This window comes from Suncus etruscus, chromosome 15, assembly GCF_024139225.1.
Source record: "Suncus etruscus isolate mSunEtr1 chromosome 15, mSunEtr1.pri.cur, whole genome shotgun sequence".
NCBI lineage: Eukaryota > Metazoa > Chordata > Mammalia > Eulipotyphla > Soricidae > Suncus > Suncus etruscus.
The window spans coordinates 80,417,786-80,436,953 of NC_064862.1; the positions used below are offsets into that span (position 1 = coordinate 80,417,786).

Here is a 19,168-nt window from a genome sequence, read left to right on the forward strand (position 1 = left end):
GCAGGGCTAGGGGACACTCCAAACCCATATATCCTGTTCCCTAGATTAATCCATCAGAAATGGCCTGGCTCTTTCTGAGGCCCTTTTGGCCTGGTCTGAGCATGGAGATATGCCCATGTATGCCCTGCTCTATGCCTGTAGGTTCTGTGCCCAGAAAAACCCTGTTTTGTCTGTGCCTATACTTTTTTTTTTGTTGTTGTTGTTGTTTTTGGGTCCCATACGACAGCGCTCAGGGGTTACTCCTGGATCTACACTCAGAAATCGCTCCTGGCAGGCTCGGGGAACCATATGGGATGCCGGGATTTGAACCACAATCCTTTTGCATGCTCGGTAAATGCCCTACCTCCATGCTATCTCTCCAGCTCTGTGTGCCTATACTTTTATTTTTGTTTTGTGTTTGGGTCACATCTGGTGGCGCTCAGGGGTTACTCCTGGCTTTGTGCTCAGAAATCGCTCCTGGCAGATAGGGGAACATTTTTTTTTTTTTTTTTGGGCCATACCCGTTTGATGCTCAGGGGTTACTCCTGGCTAAGCGCTCAGAAATTGCCCCTGGCTTGGGGGGACCATATGGGACACCGGGGGATTGAACCTCGGTCCTTCCTTGGCTAGCGCTTGCAAGGCAGACACCTTACCTCTAGCGCCACCTCTCTGGCCCCAGGGGAACATATGAAATGCTGGGGTTTGAACCATCATCTGTCCTGGATTGGCTGCATGCAAGGCAAACGTCCAATCGCTGTGCTATGTCTCCGGCACTGTGCCTATACTTTGGAACTGGCCTCCCACCTCTAGGATCTCTAGAAACTTCCTCTGGGAGGCTTGCAACCCAAAGGAATTCTCCCCCACAACTCAGGAGGGGTCCTTCAGGGCCTTCTAGGGCTCCTCCTTCCCATACAAAGTCCTGTTGCACGTCTCTTGGGCCAAGCCCAGGTGGATCTCACAGGGGTCTGTCTGCACATGTAAGCCAGGGTGGGCTGGCAAGTGTCATATGGGAGGACCACACGCATGCAGAGGATGAGCAGCATTTTATTTCCCGCCCAGTCCCATTGTGGGGCCTGGTTGCCTCCCACACCCTGCACTCCTGCAGCCCGAGCCAAAGAAATGGGGTCTGGGGCAGAGAAGTGGGTGAGTGCCCAGCGGGTGCCCCTGCATCCCCACCAGCCCTGCATGCCCCATGCCTGGGCACACTGCTGCTGGCCTGGGTCAGTGATGGGCGAACCCGCAACCCCCTCCTGTAATGTGGAAGGCACTCAGTGGTCAGGGCTGGTGTCCTGGGGTGGGGGACAGATAACACCTCTAGCCCTGGCCCTGCTCCTTCCCAGCACTAGACACCCCTGGGCGGGCTGGCCCTGTGATTGTCAGCTACTGGGTTTGGGAGTCAGGAGTGGCCCCTCCCACCCAATTTTGACCCTTGAGCATCACCAGGTATGGCCTCAACCCCCCTAAAAAAGAAACCAGGCAGGCAGAGAGTATGGAGGTGCTGTGGGGTGGGACATATGATCCACTTTAAGGGTCTAAACACTGGTGAGCTGCTGTATGCCAGGTCTGGTCAGTTCTGGTCAGTCCCAGAGGGGCCCGCCGACCACTCACGGGCACCCCTCTGCCCTCTCCGGGGCTGGGTCCTCCATGGCCTGGCGCAGCCTCTTCCGGAAGCGTGCCCCCAGCCTGAATTTGGGGGGTGGCAGAGGGTCCATGTCCAGGATCTTGTGGATCTGCCGGAAGGCCAGCATCCGCAGGGCGTGCTGGGGGGAACCCAGCTGTCAGCACCTGCAGCTGCCCCTGCTGCAGCTGTGGGGGTCAGCCTGGAGCGCAGCGTGGAAGGGTGTTACTGGGAAAGCCTGGGGCTGCTTGGGATCCCAGGAAAGGCTGCCCTTTCCTGCCTCTTGGTTCTCACCACTTCCCGCAGAGTTAACCCACAATGGCTGCAGGATCCCCATGTGTGGGAGAGGACACAGGTAGGCTGGGCCCAAGTAGGGGCCAGCAGGAGGGATGGGGACCCAGGTGTGGCATCTAGGAGGAGGGTGTGGGCTATGGCTGAGTTGCAAACCAGCAGTTGGTGCTGGGGAAACCCAATAGGACACGAACTGGGACACAGTGGCCCATGCGTGGCCCTAGGGAAGTAAATGGCCCTGGCGGTCTTAATGGGAAGCGCCTACCTGGGCGCTGGAGGTAATATCTTCCCGTTGCTGCAGGCTCATGGATCCCAGAACGTCCATCTGCTCCTTCTCGCAGGGGTCCTGCAGTCCAGGCCCGTCTGGGGAGCACCCACGAGGGAGCACTCCACATGGGGCTCCATCGCTGCTCCCCTGGCTCTGAGCATGCATGCATGTATCTGCGCATGCAGGTCTGCATGTGCATGCACATAGGAGGGCTCGTGCAGCACCTGACCATGCATCTGTGAGCCTGAGGACTTCCTCTCGCCTGAGGCCCTGCTTGGTGCCCCAAGTCCAGCATTGGCGTGGACAGGCCCGCACATGAAACCCTGCTGGCTGCGCTCCTTCCTAAACCTGTCTGGAGTCTTTCAGGGCATCTCCCCACCTGCCCAGCGCACCCCCCTCCAGCGCCCCAAGCTGGGAGCACATGTGAGTGGGTGGGACTGACCTCGCAGGAGGGTCCCCGAGGCCACGCACTCCAGGACGCGCCTGACAGCGTCCCCTGGGCTCAGCGGCCCAACCGCGCTGCTCAGCGCCTTCTCCACCAGCAGCTCCAGGGCCTGGCACAGGGCAAGGGGCGCCTTCGGGGTCCGCTGGGATGGGCCCCATCTGCCACCCTCAGTTTCTGTGGGGGTGCCTGCTTCCTGGCCTGGCTAACAGGCTACTGGGCTTCTCTGCCTCAGTTTCCCCATCCATCACTGTTCTCTGGAGCTGAGTGGGGTGGGTCCCCACTCATTTCTGGGGAAATGGCTCCTCTGTGCCCAGGGATGGACCTCATTGGGTCTGTGTGTGCCACCAGGTCCCTCCGTCTCGCCCAGAGCCTACAATTCCCTGGACCCCGCTTGGGTTGGGGGGCACAGACTAGCAGCAGAGGCTCCCAAGGGCCCTCCACATTTAGGGGTGCTCTGGAACCCTCAAAGGCAAGAGAGCACTGGATTGGGGCATGTGAACTGAAGTAGCTTCAGCAGCTTGCATGGGCTCCAATCCACAGACTGGGGGTGTCAAGGGACCCTGTGAGGGCGGGGGTCCTCAGTGCATAGCAGGAGTCACCTTTGGGGGCTGAAATTGTGGAGGGGGGCAGGTTCTCCCTGCTCTCTTCTTCCTGCAGGAGGGCCCTGGGATCCGCTGACCAGGGGTTGTCTGAGCCCCAAGATCTCCCTCCTCTGCAGCAACCCCTGGCCTGCTCAGGGAGGGGCCGCCCCCGCACATTTCCCTGGTGCCCTGGATTTGCATAAAGTTTTGTTTGTGTGTGCGAGGTTGTGGGGTTCAGATAAGGGCAGGCAAATGAGGCTGGGGGGGCCTCCAGGAGGAGGTGTTGGGGTGAATGAGGTGCCTGGGGATTTGGGGGTTCTGGGGGGCGGGGCACTGCAGGACTGCCTGGGCGCTCACCCAGTCAGGCAGGGCGCCCCAGGTGGGCACGCGCCTGCTCAGGTCTCGGAGGAGCCGGATGACAATGACGCAGGGCTGCAGGCTACTGGCGCGGGCCTGGGCAGGAGGAAGGTGAGGACTCAGCAGGTGGGTGGGGGGCACCCCCTAATGTCCCCTCCAGCCGCCCTGGCCCTGACCTGGAACCACTTGGCATGGCGGAGCGCGGCCAGCGACTGCAGGCACTGCTCTGGGCTCAGGACATCCGGGTCGGGCTCGGGTGCTTCAGATCCTTCTAGAAGGCAAAGCGGAACACAGGTGCATGTAAGATGTGGGCATGATCCTTCTGCCTCCCAGGCCCTTTGCCTGTCTGAATCCTGTTACATCCACCACCTCTTCCCAGATCAGCAACCTCCAACTCCGGGGACCCTGTGAGGCCTGAAAAATGCTCTCTGGGGCATCTGTCCCAGCTCTCAGCGCCCACATGCTGGTGGAAGAACAGAATACAGCTGCACTTCTAGAATTTTCTAAAGGCCTTGAGCATGCAGGGACCCAGATCTGATCCCCAGCACCCCAGGGCCCAGGGACACTAATGTCCAGTCAGGCTGAGTCTTGCTTAGGATCACTGGGAGAACCACTGGGAGTATCACCTGGCGCATTACTGGGGTTATCAGTGGGAGCACCATTGGGACTATCATAGAGAGCACCTGAGGCTTCCTGAGCACTGATTCCACAAGCACATAAGGGGAGAGAATGGATCAGATTTGAACACGTGCCCTATGCAGCCCCATCTTTTCTTTCCTGCCCCCCACTTTTAGAACTTTCTTTCCATTTAACTACAGGAGGCCCTGGTCTTTGTGGGGGTCACATAATAGGTACAGTTCTGCCTTTTGTCCACAAATTTCTGCCTTCCTGTGGGGGAGGCTGAGCAGACATGGAGGGTAGGGTTGCCAGGAGTGGGGCAGTGAGCTGGGGTGTTGAGGAGTTCTCCCTGGGCACAAACAAAATCAGGTCTGGGCTTCTAGACCTTTCTCCCTGAGGGTGTCTGACTGCTAGCCAGGGTGGAGGCTGCTGAGTTCCTCCATGTCTGAAGATAGTCCGTTCGTGGGGTTGGCTCCAACAGCCCAATTCTTCTTTGGGCCCCACCTCGATGTGCTCAGGGATCACTCCTGGCTCTGTGCTCAAGAATTACTCTTGGGGCCCGGAGAGATAGCACAGCGGCGTTTGCCTTGCAAGCAGCCGATCCAGGACCAAAGGTGGTTGGTTCGAATCCCGGTGTCCCATATGGTCCCCCGTGCCTGCCAGGAGCTATTTCTGAGCAGACAGCCAGGAGAAACCCCTGAGCACCGCTGGGTGTGACCCAAAAACAAAAAAACAAACAAACAAAAAAAAGAATTACTCTTGGCAGTGTTTGGGGGGCTACTCCTGGCTCTGCACTCAGGGATCACTGCTGGCGATGCTTGGGGAACCATATAAGTAACAGAGATTGAACCTTGGTCAGCTGTGTACAAGATAAGAGCTGTCCCCACTTTACTGTTGCTCTGGTCCTGTCCACTTCTCTGGGGTTTGCTTTTTGTTCAGATTGGGTAGTACTCAGGGATTACTCCTAGCAGTGTCCAGGGACCATATGGAATGCCAGTGACTGACCCTGGGTTCGCTGCCTGCAAGGCAAATGCCCTCCCTGATGTACTATCTTCCCAGCCCACCTCTAAACCTCCTTAGACTCCAGGCCAGCCTAGGAGTGTGCTCCACCCTAAAAGCAAAAATTCCTCTTTATTTCTTGGGGCCACAACCTCCCTGAACTGCTTAGGGCTTACTCCTGGCTTTGTGCTCAGTGATTACACACCAGGTTGTATTGTAACCTCTGTACTATCTCTCTGGTCCCCTAAGGTGTAGGGGGCCTCTATAAATTTGAAAGAACTCATTTAAAGAGAACCACTTTTCTGGTGGGGTAGAATCTGTGAAAGGAGTTAAAGAAAGCCTGAAGCTTGGGGGCTGTTCTAGAAGGTTCCACAGTGCATGACATTCTGTGTGCACTACACCCTCAGACCTTTGACCCCACCTGCCTTGAATGTCTCAGAAGCATTGCTAGGAAGGGCTGCGGTTGGGTGGCTGTGTTGGGGGCTGGCACAACAAAGTCCCTCTGGGAAAGATGGCTGGGGCCTGAGATATCAAACCTGAACCGTGCTCATTTCTCTGGCACCCCACACACCTGAAGGGTTGGGGGTCTTTGGCCTGGGCCCCCTGCTTCCATGGCCTGGAGGATGCCATGTCTTGGGGCTCCCCCCCCACCAAGCCAGGACAGCTCAACCCATGCTTCTTCCATACCTCCATGGGCAGTGGCCTCCTCTCGCATCAGGGCTGAGGTGACAGACACCACCACATGCACCCTGGGTTCCTCACAGGACGAGATGACAACATCTGTCTCGGGATCAGAGGTCACCTCATATCTGTCATCTGTCACAACCTGCGAGGGATGGGCACGCAGGGCATCAGTGGGCACGGGCAGGACATGGCCACCCCCAGGGCCTTCATACAAAGAGCATCTCCCCAACAAGAACAAGACCAACCTGTGAGACAGTGGGGCAGTGGGCCACTACCCTGCCCACAGTCACACTACTGTCCTGTCATCGCCATGTTCAGTTTTCACCCTCATGACCACGTCCATCCCCATTCCCACTACCCCAACTCTCATAGCCATGGCTAGTCTCACTTTTATAACTACACTTGCCCATTGCCACCCTCCCCCATTTTGCCACTCCATCATCCTGTCCACCTCAAATCACCATGCCCACTCCTTTACCCCACCCCACCCCCGCGCGTGCGCACACACACACACACACACACACACACACACACACACACACACACACACCCATCTCACCGGGAGCTCATGGGGCAGCTGCTCTGCCACCTTCCGCAGCAGAGTGCGCGTGGGCTTCTGCGAGCACAGCACGATGAGCTGCACCTTGCGGTCACCCCGCAGGAGGAGGCCCTTGGCCAGAAGGCCCACCCGCATCACACCTTTGAGGATCCGGAATGAGGCGTCCGAGCTGCTGCTGCCAGAACAGAGTGGAGAAAGAGACCCCTCTGGCTGCCCACCCCCATGTGTCCACCTCTCCCCAGCACTGGGAATCATACTCCGAGCTGAACCTGCCTGAAGTTCTGCCACCTACAAGGAGTTTCCAGCCTTGGCCCTAGGGTCAACTGAAAGGACCACGAGCTCTGCAGCCAGGAAGCAGCTGCCCGGCGAGCATAGGTGTGAGAGTGTGCAGCCACACTGCCACAACCTGGGAGCACACGGAGTGTGACTCCACCAGTTAAAGGGGTGGGAGCCTTGCCCGACTGTGAGAGCCCCCAGCTAGCAGGGGAGCGAGCCTGGAAAGTGCAACGGAGTTTACTGTCAGAGTGATAGCACAGTAGGGAAGGGGCTTGCCATGCATGTGGCCAAGCTGGTTTTGATCCCCAGTACTCCATATGGACTCCTGAGCACTGCCCGATGTGGACCCCAAATTACGAGGCATCAAAACCAAGCCCAGCCTCAGCAGTCAGGTTTGGGCGCCCTGTCTGACCAAAGTTCCTAGTGAGAGAAATAGAATTGCTCTCCCAGATGCATGTGAGGTCCCAGGGAGAGGCTGGAACTAAAATGGAGTTCAGTGTGCTTTAGGTATGTAAGTGTAGGGGTCCCAACTGGCAGGGCTCGGGGCTCACACAATACTGGGACTGGCCTCCAGTCTGCAAGGAAATTAATTTTTGCAAGCTGAGCCCCATCCTTAGGCTCTACCTCCACACTTAGGAACTTGTATAGGGGATACACCCTTTTTTGGGGGGCCCAACAGCAGGGCAAAGGGAGACTCATGTGTTGAGGAAGTCAGCCAATGTCGAGGTGGGGACCAGACCAGAGCTAGAGACAGAAAGAGGGGTTTCCAGGGAGATCAATGGGGGCTGAATGATAAGGTTTTCTTTCTTTCTTTCTTTCTTTCTTTCTTTCTTTCTTTCTTTCTTTCTTTCTTTCTTTCTTTCTTTCTTTCTATCTTTCTTAATTTCTTTCTTTCTTTGTTTCTTTCTTTCTTTATTTCTTTCTTTTTTTTTTTTTACCACACTCATTGGTGTGTAAGGGTTACTCCTGGCTCTGTGCTCAGGTAAAACTCATGGCTGTGCTCAGGGGTCCATATAAGGGTGGGAACTGAATCCAGGTAGGTCATGTGTGAGGAAAAAGCTCTCCATGATGTATTATTGTTCTCTTTTATATTCTACCTTGTTTATTTATTTATTTTGGCACAACTGGCTGTGCTCAGGGTTTACTTGTGGTAGGACTCTGGAGACCCTATAGTAGGTATTGGGAGTCGAACCTGATAGATCATGTCTAAGGCAATATCCTACCTAGGTATTTTCTGGTACATATTTAATATTTATTTTAAAATGTAGTTTTTCTTTTTCTGGGGGGACACACCCAGTGACACTCAGGGGTCACTCCTGGTTCTGCACTCAGAAATCACTTCAAGCAGATGGCCATGTAGAATGCTGGGGATCTAACCTGGGTTGTCTGCGTGCAAGGCAAACACTGTTCTATTGCTCTGGCCCCTAGTTTTTCTTTTGGGGGGGGAGTTGGACCACACATGGCAGCGCTCAGGGGTTACTCCTGGCTCTGCACTCAGAAATCACTCTTGATGGGCTCAGGGGACCATATGGGATGCTGGGAATCAAACTGGGGTTTGTCCTGGGTTGGCCTCTTGCAAGGCAAACACCCTACCGCTGATAAGGTTTTTTTTTTTTTTTTTAGCACACTCATTGGTGCGTAAGGGTTACTCCTGGCTCTGTGCTCAGGGGGACCCTGTGGGATGCTGAGGATCAAACCTGGGTTTGCTGAGTGCAAATGTCCTCCCCACTGCTCTCTTGTTCCACCCCACCCCGTTTGACCCCTGCCCCTGCCAATAACCTATCAGCACCCCCCATACCTGCCCTCGGGCTCTGGGCTGGCGTTGCGTTCCTGCTCCCGAGCCAGCGCGTCTGACACCAGCTTGAGTGCTTGCTCGATGTGGCCCACGGCCCGCTGCACAGCCATCAGCTCAGCCTCGGTGGGGTAGATGGCCGCGTGCTTGTGCATCACATGCCGATCATCGTGGGACGTGGTGCGCCGCTGGGGCTACGGGGGAAGTAGGCAGGACTCGGCTGCTGAGCAGGGGGTATGGGCCACCCCCTAGTACCTGGGCAGCCCTGAAGTCCAACCATCCCGTCCCACCTGTGGGTTTGATGAAAGGGGATGGAATGGGGTCTCCCAGCCCTACATCTGACCAGCCCTGGAGGTTCTAAGTCCCTGCCCCTCTGTGACCTTTAACCAAGGCAAGGTTCGAGAAGACCAACCCTGGCTGTTGTGGCCTTGGTGACTGACTCCCCTAGACTGCCCGGGGAAGACAGGGGGCAGACGGGCATTGAGCATGTGGCTGGCTCGTCCTGGGCCTGCAGTTGCTGCTCCATCCGCCTCTTGCAGGCATCCGAGAGTCTGCAGAGACAGCACGGTTGTGTCCACATGCTGGAGATGGCCGCTCACATGTGAACACACACCACACGCATGCGCATGCATGGCACACATCCGGCATATGCCACACATGAGGCATGCACACGCCACACACCTGCACGTGTACCCTACGTCAGACACACCCTGCCCTTGTAGAGTCCCCCCCCCCCCCAGTGCACACCCTGGCTCCTGTGGCCTTTAAGGCAGACAGCCCCAAGTACTTTGCAGCCTTCCCGGAGTCAGAGACTGGAGACTTTGTTCTGACAACAGAGGACACGAAGGGTCCAGGACGAGGGGCCCCTAAGGGGTCTCCATGAGTGGCCACCTGAGCCTGGGGCACCCACCTCATCTCATTGTACCAGCGCCTCATGCCTTCTAGCCGCTGCCGGGCCACCTGCCGCTGCATACGCAGTTTCTCCTCCAGGAGACGCTTCGTGCGGCTGCTCGGCTTCAGTGCCAGCGGCAGATCCGGGTCTACTTTTTTCTGCGGACAGGGAGAGGCCGTCGAGGGCCACCTTGCTGGGGCGGGGGGACCCACGAGGGCTCCCCAAAGCTCAGAGTAGCCCCTAACCCCGAGGCTAGAATCTGGGCTGAGAGCAGGGACCATCATGGACACAGTGCTGGCCCCAGTCTTAACATACAGAGGGGGTGATGAGCTTCTCCGCCCAGTGTGGACCCAAACCCGCAGGAAATGCAGGCAGGGCTGCTCCGGCTGGTGCATCGGACATGGGACACATGCTGGGCGCACCTTGTACTGCAGCCGATGGCGCCGGCCCCGCACATGCATGTCCCTGGCATTGCTGTCATTGAAAGAGCAGGCGCACAGCTTGCAGTGGAAGCGGATCACTCGGCCTTCGTCATTGCATACCTGAGCAGGCAGAAAAGTGGGGACAGTGGAGTGTTGAGGAGCGACCTATCAGCCCTAGAGGTGTCAGTCACTGCTTACTGCGACCACCTGGCCCTGCCCACCCTGCAGCCAGATCCACACAAATCCCGCCCACCAACACAAGCCACGCCCACTCAACCCCACACGTAGCCCACCCACCTCCAGCCAAGCCACGCCCACTCAGCCCCACACGTAGCCCCACCCGCCTCCGACCAAACCACGCCCATTCAGCAAACCATGCAGCCCCGCCCACAAGGCCACACCCACACAAACCCCATCCACCAGCCACAAAGCCACGCCCACCCATATATAGCCCCGCCCACACAAGCCACAGGGACACAAACCCGGCTCGCTTGTTCCCCCACCACTGCACCTGTCGCTAAGATCTTTCTAAGGCTCTGCAGCAGTTTTGTTTTGCTTTTAGAGCAACATCTGGTGATGCTCAGGGACTACTCCTGGCTCTGCTCCTAGTAGGACTCAAGAGGATCATATGGGATGCTGGGGATTGAACCCGGGTCAGCTGTGCTTAAGGCAAAAGCCCTCTGGCCCCTCTGCAACTTTTATTTATTTTTTGGTTTTCTGGTCACACCCGGCAAGGCACAGGGGTTACTTCTGGCTCTGCGCTCAGAGTCGCTCCTGTCAGGCTCGGGGGACAATATGGGATGCTGAGATTCAAACAATCATTGGTCTTGGATCAGCTGCATGCAAGGCAAATGCCCTACTGCTGTGCTATCTCACCCCCCTCATCCCCGCAGCTTTTAAAGTAAACTTCAGTGTCTGGTATGTGGTTCAAGTTCATGGGCAGGGCTCTGGCTAATGCATGCTGCACCCACAACGCATTCCAAATCCCCAGAGTTTCCCCTAAACCCTGTTAGCTATGTCCCTTGAAGCCCCGTGACAAATATGAACAGAAATAAAACATGACTCAAGGGCTGGAGCCAGGAGTCAGCCCTGAGCATTGCGGGGTGTGGCCTCCAAACCAAAAAGCATAAATTATATCACTTATGTTGGTTGGGAGGTGGGTTACCTGAGGCTGTGCAGTGGTCAGCCTGCGCCTGTGGGGCTATGAGCTAGCCTTGCCCTTCTCATATATCCTAGTGAGGCAAATTTGGGTTCCACGGGCACTGAGACTCCTTTTGGGGCTACAAACACGTGGCTGAGCTCAAACCCTGTCATCACTCTGGCTCCTCCCTCACTTTTTTGGGTCCCTCCACCCCCCCTCTGAAGTCTCCTGTGCCCCAATGGTTCTCTGAGATTTGGGGGTGGGGCATTTCCATTCATACCTCTTCCACATACTCAGGGCCCACGGGTGGTGAGTCACAGTTGCTTCCAGAAGCTTCCGCAGAGCCTCCGAGGGTGGCCCATTCTCTGGACTCAGGAGACCTGCGACTGCACGGATGTGCTTCGGGTGGCCCTGATGGATGAACTGCTTGTTTGAAACCACAGTCAGCATCGTCCCACCAGGTTGTGGGAGTCCCTTGAGATCAGCTTAGTGGAGCCCCAAGGCACCTCCAACACCCTGTGTTACTGTCCATGTCCAGGAGCCGTGCTGAGGTGCAGACAGCACAGGGCTGCTGGCACCCCGTTCCCTGTCCCCCACATAATGGGGGCTGAAGTGTAGATGTGGGAAGTCTGGTCTGAGTCCCGAATCTTCTGCTAATGGGCTGGTCCAGACCTCTCATTAGTGGATCTGGGCTGGTGCTATCAATCTACTCTGGGTGTCAGAGGTTTGGGGCCCAAAGCCAGTGGCATGGGGGTGGGCTGTGATCACTTGGGGTGTAGCACAAAAAACACAGCCCTCATCTTAGAGCTGCACCGAGGCACCCCAAAATCGTCCACTGCAAAAGGGATGAGTCTGAAGTTGGCCAGAGACCTCTAGGTTCTCCCCATGCACGTGGCCCCCTGCTGCACCCAAGGCAGGAAACTGGGGCTTGGGAGGCCTAGCTTGTTCCCTAAAGCCCCGCACCCCAGAGGCTCCCCTGTACAGATGGACATACCCACAAGCGTGACCTTCGAGGCCACTGTTCTCTTGGGTGATGGTGACCGGCTTGGGGAGCGCCTGCTGGGGCTGGCAGGGGCTGGGGCTGTGTGGGGAACGGGCCTCCCCAGTCTGTTGTGCAGCCTGAGCACCTGGAACAGAGCCCCCCCATACCCCGTCAGGGCACCTTGGGGCATCCTCAGAGATGTGGAGCAGTGATGACCCAGGAGCCAGGTCCCACATCCAACCTCACGATGACTCACATTGCGGGTCCCGACACTCCATCCTGTCCTCCCAGTCCCAATGGCAGGGGGGGGCCTGCACCTGTTTCCCCACACTGCTGGAAGTGGCCCACCAAGTACTGAGCTTGACCCCCCCAAAAAAAAAACACCAAAATGCTTTGCAGGTTCACCAAGTCTAGGCATAGTCCCCTCATTATGGAGCATGGCCGCAGTGCAGACATGGTGGGGCTTTTCTGTTTTGTTTTTTTGGTGCCACACATGGGTAGTGTTAAGAGATCACTCCTGGCAGAGCTCAGGGGACCTGAGTGCCAGGAATTGAACCCAGATGGGCCCTACACCAGGCAAATGCCCTCCATGCTGTGCTATGGTTGTGCCCCCGGTTTTTGGTTTTGGTGTTTGCTGGGGTGGCATGCGGGACTCTGTGCTCAGGGGCGATGCTGTAGGGACCATAGTGGTGCAGGGGGGGGGGCTGGTGGTGAAACTGGGGCTGCTGCATGCAAGGCTGGCATCTCCCTTGCTGGCCCATCTCTCCAGCCATGAAACACTGGGTACCCCCATGCAGTCTCAGGGTTCAGAAGTATTTCACTTGGCTGAACGGCCCAATGGTTTGAATGGGTGGTATTGGCTCATGCCTGGTCCTGCGAGGGGGGAGGCATGCAGCATTGGTGTGACGCTGAGCCATGCTGGGGGAACTCAGCGCTGATGTCATCCCTGGCCATACCAGGGAAGCGTGCAGTGCTGGGGCTTCAGCAGGTGCCCCACAGATCTGCCTCCTCTTGAGCTGCCTTTCCAGTCCCCACTCCACCCTTAATCCCCATGGTGCTCCAAGGAGGTCCCACCTTCCGGTGCCGGGCGCCACGGAGGTGGGCGGCATAGGCAGCGGCCCCGGTGCAGGACACAGAACATAGGTTGCAGTGCAGGGGGTCTTGGCTTGCGGCTGCAGCGCTCTGCTGTGCCTCCTTCCTCCGGTGCTTCTGACCCTCCAGATGCTCCCGGTAGGTCTGCAGCAGAAGCGGCCAGGTGGGGGCCGGGCCTTCCCAGCTAGAGCCCACCTCCTGGCTTGCTACTGGGGCCAGGGTACCCTCCCCTCCAGCTTTCTGCAGGCCTGTCTGGGGTTGGGGACTCAATAGGGGCTCAAGCATGCAAGCCTGGCCCAGCCTCGCCTCCCTGCATAATCCATCCTTTCTTTCTTTCCCCCTCCCCTCCCTTTTTCTTTCCCTCCTCCTTTTGGGTCACACCAAAGCATTCTGGGGTGTTGGAAAGGTTAGGTCACTATTGTTGGGGCATGTTCTCCCCTCCTCCAAGCCATTGTCTCAGGCCATTCTTTTTTTTTTTTTTTTTTTTTTGGTTTTTGGGCCACACCCGGTAACGCTCAGGGGTTACTCCTGGCTATGCGCTCAGAAGTTGCTCCTGGCTTGGGGGACCATATGGGACACCGGGGGATCGAACCGCGGTCCGTCCAAGGCTAGCGCAGGCAAGGCAGGCACCTTACCTTTAGCGCCACCGCCCGGCCCCATCTCAGGCCATTCTTAAAGGAGGTGTTTGTGAGCAAATGGGACAGTGCTCTATGTTCTCAGTTCTTTTGTGTGGGGATTGGTTCCGGCAGTGCTGGGGAACCACATGGACCCAGGGCTGGCCTTGTGCACACCCACTGTCTTCTCTCTTGGACCTTCTCACATGTCTTTGCTTTTTTCTGTTTTACTTTTTTATTATTGTTTTTTTTTTTTTGCTTTTGTTTTTGTGCCACACCCAACTCCTGGCTCTGCACTCAGGGATCATTCCTGGTGGTGTTCCGGGGATTTTAATGGGATGCCAAGAATTAAGTTTAGGTTTACAGGATACATTCCACCAGGTGCATACATCCAGGTACACAAAAACACAACACATGTTCACAAGAACACACGTGTATGTTCACATGCGCGCATACACACAAATGCTCATGTGCAAACTACACATGGGGACACACGACATATATGGATATATCACATGTACGCATTGCTGCTCATATGAAGACATACACAAAGGCACACCATCACATGCCTACTCCAGAGCACACACACATGCACAGACCTGCACATCAATGCATGAGCAGACATGTGCAGCCTGGCAATTCAGACACGCACATACCAGTACACATGTATAGCAAACATGGGACAGGGATTCACGCGCATGCACATGGAGCATATAATGTGCACAGATGCAGATACCATGCAAGTGTGTGCGCTGACGTGAAAGCATGTATGTGTGCAGAAGCATGCATGTAAATGCCCAGAGACACAGCGCAGGTACACATGTGCAATGGCCCACAGGGCACCCCAGACCCCCATCCCTTGCCATGACGGTACCAGTGTCCCCAGCCCTGAGGCTTCAGCACAGATTCAGCTGGCCATGCCTTCTGCTCCAGGTCATCCCCTTGGACACTAGTCAGGACCCGGACTGTCATATCTCCTGCCCTGGTACCAGGAGGGAGCGTAAAGACTGCAAAGAGCAGTGCAAGCCCATGGGGGGTGTGTGTGTGGAAGGCACCTGCATGTGACCCAGCAGGTCTGACTCTGGCCACGCCTCTGGGGACTTGAGCGGAAAAAAAAGGATTGGAGGGGGAGGGACGGGGACTGGGGGGGCAGGGATGGGACTGGTCTGGGAAACAGGGACTGACCTGGGCGCCTGCGCAGCTGACTTTGCAGACCTCACAGAAGTGGGCCGGGGGCAGCCTGGATCCACCAGTCCAGCTCTGCAGCCTGTTGGCAGCTGGAATGGAAGATCTTTTGGTGCAGCTGCCCCATGGGCGCGAGTCCAGAGGCTTTGGGGTGGGTGGGGGCGGCATCTCGGTGGCTGTGGTCGTGGCTGAGCTGGTGGCCAAAGACACGGCTAGGTTGAAAGCAGGGCAGCTGGGTCCTGGGGGCAGAGAATAGGGGTTGCCACAGGGTGGGCTGATCCGTGAGCCCTCTTTGCTGGGGGTGGGCTGGCTGAGGGAGGTCAGGATGCGGGAGGCAGTATTAAGCCTCTGGTCAGGGTTAGAAGTCAGGGTCGCTGTAGGGGCTGAGCCAACCCCCGTACCACGACCTGCAGAGCATCCAAGGCCCACTGGAGATCCTGACTCTAGTCTTAGTGCTCAATCCAGGAGAGAACAAGTCCCTGGGTTTGAATCCTGGGGCACCCAGGTTTCAATGGTTCCAGCAGGAAAGGACAGAGCAAGGAAGCCTAAAGCCTCGGCTCTGTCCTCCTGGATAGCTCTTTAACACCAATGCTGGGGGTTGGGAGGTGACCCTGAGCCTGTCTGGTTGTCTCCATCTCTCAGTGTCTGCCCAGGGAGGCTTCAGATGAACAGTGGAGAAGTCAGACTCCCTTGACAGTCGGGGGTCATGGGTCCCACATGGCCCTGGTCTTTCAGAAGGTCCCATATCTCAGGCCCCGGCTTGTCTCCCATCAGGCTCCTGTGGTGGGGTACCCAGCCTGTCTCTGAGAGTGGGGTGATGCTGCAAGATGCCCTGTTTCCAGACCCCCAATCTGCCAGAGTCTGGCAGGGCTAGCTAGTGGGCAGCTGTGGGGGGTCAGGTCTGTCAGTGTCTCTGGTCATAGCTGGTCAGCAGACAGGTCCCAGCCCCATACCAGGCTGCTCCAAGGGCACCCGTGGTCCTGGTACAACATGGGGAGGGGACAATGGATGTGTGTGAAGGAATGTTACAGCCATTAGAGCAGGAGGTGGGACGTGGGGACCCGGAGACACAGCAGGGAACTGCTTGATTCTGGGCTTGAGCCCTGGGCAGGATGGGGACTGCGTGAATGTGAGTTGGGGATGAATGCTCAGAGGCCAGAAAAGGGCTGCACTAGGGAGAGGGGAGATGGATGGGGGACAGACAGATAGCAGGGGGTGGGGGGGAATAGGGCAGGAAGCCTGGCGACAGCAGGAAGACCCAGGCAATTGTCCTGTTAGCATCTTGAAGTGTCTCTTTGGTGCCTCTGGGTACCCCTAAATATGCCTGTGCTGTGTCTAGGCCTCAGCTGGCCCCTGAGTGGCTGTGTAGTGTGTCCGGGCCATACCTGCGTATCTGGGTCCAGGAGTGAGTTACGATCCTTCCCAGGGCTGCGGCAAGGCAGGGGGTGTGCGGGCCTGAGGCGCCGAGCTGGAAGTGCAGAGAAGCATACTCAGGCCCCAGGATGGGCTGCGCAGAGACACCCCAGATGGGTGTCTGGGCAGAATCAGATGAACCCACAGGGCTTGGGGTACAGGAACCCCACAGAGGGTCCCATTGAGGGAAGGACCCCCAAAGGTGCCATTGTGTCCCAGGACACATGGGGATCAGTTGAGCACAGGCTGAGGATACTGCACTGTGGTCAGCTCCCCCAAACCTTTATAGGGTGCAGTGGCATCAACCTCCCCCACCACAGGGCACCCCATGCATCTCTTGTCTGCTCTCAGATTTGGGTTTTTTTTTTTTTTTTTTTTGGTTTTTGAGCCACACCTGGTGACACTCAGGGGTTACTCCTGTCTATGTGCTCAGAAATTGCTCCTGGCTTGGGGACCATATGGACACTGGGAGATCAAACCCAGGTCTGTCCTGGGTCAGCTGCATGCAAGGCAAATGCCCTACCACTGCGCTATTGCTCCAGCCCCTTGTTTGGGTTTTTGGAATCACACCTGGTGGCTGACTCCTGGATCTGCTCAGGGCTCACTCAGGGAGGAGTTAGGGAGACCCTGTGGGGCGCTGGGATTGGCATGTGTGTGTTGCTGGCAATTGTGCAGAAGGGTCTGCGCATGGGACTGAGGCTGGCACTGGTCAAGTAGATCTAGGCCCCAAACAAAAACCAAGGCACAAGTGTCAGAGCCCCCAGGGGCAAGCTCCCCTCCTCCCTCCTGCCTCCTTCCCTTACTGGAACCCACAGTCTAGGCTGCTCCCCCATAATTGTGCAGAGGACACTGATGAGACTCAGACTGCAGGTATGTGAGCACAAACATGCGTGTGGGGAGATGTAGATGACAGAAGAGATGGTGGAACCTCAAGAAACAACGTCCGAGGGAGAGAAACCCCCAAGAACCCACCTGTGCTCCAAGGGGCACAGTCAAAATTCAAACCGACTTCACTCTGGACCTAATTCAAGGGCCACATGAGAACTGCGCGTGTGCCCAAGGGACTCTCCTCAAATAGACCTACCAGCCAGTGCCAGTCTCAGACCCATGGGCAGACCCCTGGCTGCACGGTTGCCAGCAACACACACATATGCACACATGTATTCACCCACAAACATGCATACATTCATTCATACCCATAAACTCATACATGCCCATACACACGAGCACTCACTTATACACATGAACTCTCAGACACATACGCAATGCAACACCACACATGCAGTCATAGAATGCGCCCATAGATGATGCATTCACACCTGTATGTATACATGCCAACATAGAGAGAGAGAGAGAGAGAGAGAGAGAGAGAGAGAGAGAGAGAGAGAGAGAGAGAGAGAGAGAGAGAGAGAGAGAGGTTTGTTTTCCAGAATCCAGTTCCGCACCACCACCAATCAGTCCCCACTCACAGCAGGGCCATAGCTACAGAGGTTGACACTTTTTTCTTTTTTTGGGGGGGCGGGGGTAAGACCACACCCAGGATGCTCAGGGGTTACTCCAGCTTTACACTCCTGGGTCACTCCTGGTAGGCTCAAGGAGACCCTGTGGGGTGTCCAGGAGGGAATCTGGGTTGTCTTCGTGCAAGTCTTGCTGTGCTCTCACTCCAGACCCTGAGGGTGAAACACTGGGTCCTTGGCAGCAAAACCCACTGCTAGACACAGGCACCCACGGAACAGTGGGAGGGGGGGAGCCACGGCACCCTAGTCAGCTGGGTAGCCCCCTCTTTCCCCTTCTCTCCATCTCTCTCCGTCCCTCCCTCTCTCCCCACCACACCCTCTCCAACTCTTTTTTTTTTTTTTTTTGGGTATTTGGGCCACACCCTGCGGTGCTCAGGGGTTACTCCTGGCTGTCTGCTCAGAAATAGCTCCTGGCAGGCACAGGGGACCATATAGGACACCGGGATTCGAACCAACCACCTTTGGTCCTGGATCGGATGCTTGCAAGGCAAACGCCGCTGTGTGCTATCTCTCCAACTCTTTTCCCTTAGATCCGAAGATGGAAACGACGTACGTATGTGTGTAGAGGTATGACGCATGTACACGTACATGTAAATGTGTGTTGCGCCTGTGTTTGCATGTAGGGCTACTGCATGCACGTAGGCATTCGCATGTATATGCGCGCGTATGTGTTTGCAGAGGCGCGTTTTCATATGTGTATGCGCATGCATGTTTGTGCGCGTTTTCGTGTGTATGCGCATGCATGTTTGTGTATGTGCAAGCCTGTTTATGTGTGCCCCCACCGCGATGCCAGCCTGCCTGAATGCAGTGTATGCTCCAGGCCAGAAGGTTGGGGAGCACAGCAGGGCTGTCTATTGGGGTCCCCCCAATCCCTCTTTCCTCGGCCCATCTCTCCTCTGTCCTCCACCCTCCCTCCCTCCCTCCCAAGCCCCGGCCTGAAATATCTGAGCACCCAACGGGGGCATGGGGGCTCCCCCGTACCCCACTCCGGGCAGCCCATCCTCCACCCAAGGCGCAGAGGCCTGGGCAAACCCCGCCCCCACCCCCAGCCCCGACGGACGCCACTCGGGGTCGCGGCTGAGATGCCGACCGCGGTTCCCCGCGAAGAGGGTCGGACCGCGCGGGCAGGTACCTGCACTGCGGGCCGGGGCCCAGCGCGGAGCACAGCCGCTTGCTCGCCGCCATCTTGGCGCCCGCCCCGCCCCCTGCCCGGAGCCCCGCCCCTCTACCAGCTCAAGTCCCGCCCACACATGACCACGCCCACTCAAGACCCCGCCCTCTCTGTGATCTTCCTATCAAAGCTCTACTTAAGTTCCGCCCCCACCTCAGGCCCCGCCCCGCTTCTGATCTCGCCTTCTTTGGTCATCCTCGCTTGTCAAGGCTCTGCTCAAGCTCCGCCCAGGGAGGCCCCGCCCACAGAGGCCACGCCCCTGCTTGCTCCCG

At 56.9% G+C, this 19,168-nt stretch overlaps 1 protein-coding gene across 1 annotated transcript; it reads right to left on the minus strand.

Annotated features, from left to right (window-relative positions):
* Positions 1–1,003: 1,003 nt before the first annotated feature.
* Positions 1,004–18,910, minus strand: ZFR2 (zinc finger RNA binding protein 2). The gene is given in 18 exon segments (XM_049788209.1): positions 1,004–1,739; positions 2,154–2,251; positions 2,599–2,710; positions 3,540–3,635; positions 3,716–3,810; positions 5,844–5,982; positions 6,400–6,574; positions 8,474–8,661; positions 8,880–9,018; positions 9,378–9,517; positions 9,782–9,901; positions 11,203–11,333; positions 11,917–12,049; positions 12,979–13,140; positions 14,796–14,968; positions 14,971–15,007; positions 16,181–16,263; positions 18,769–18,910. Coding segments are annotated over 18 exon segments (2,319 nt in total). The 3' UTR covers positions 1,004–1,583.
* Between the last annotated feature and the right edge of the window lie 258 nt (positions 18,911–19,168).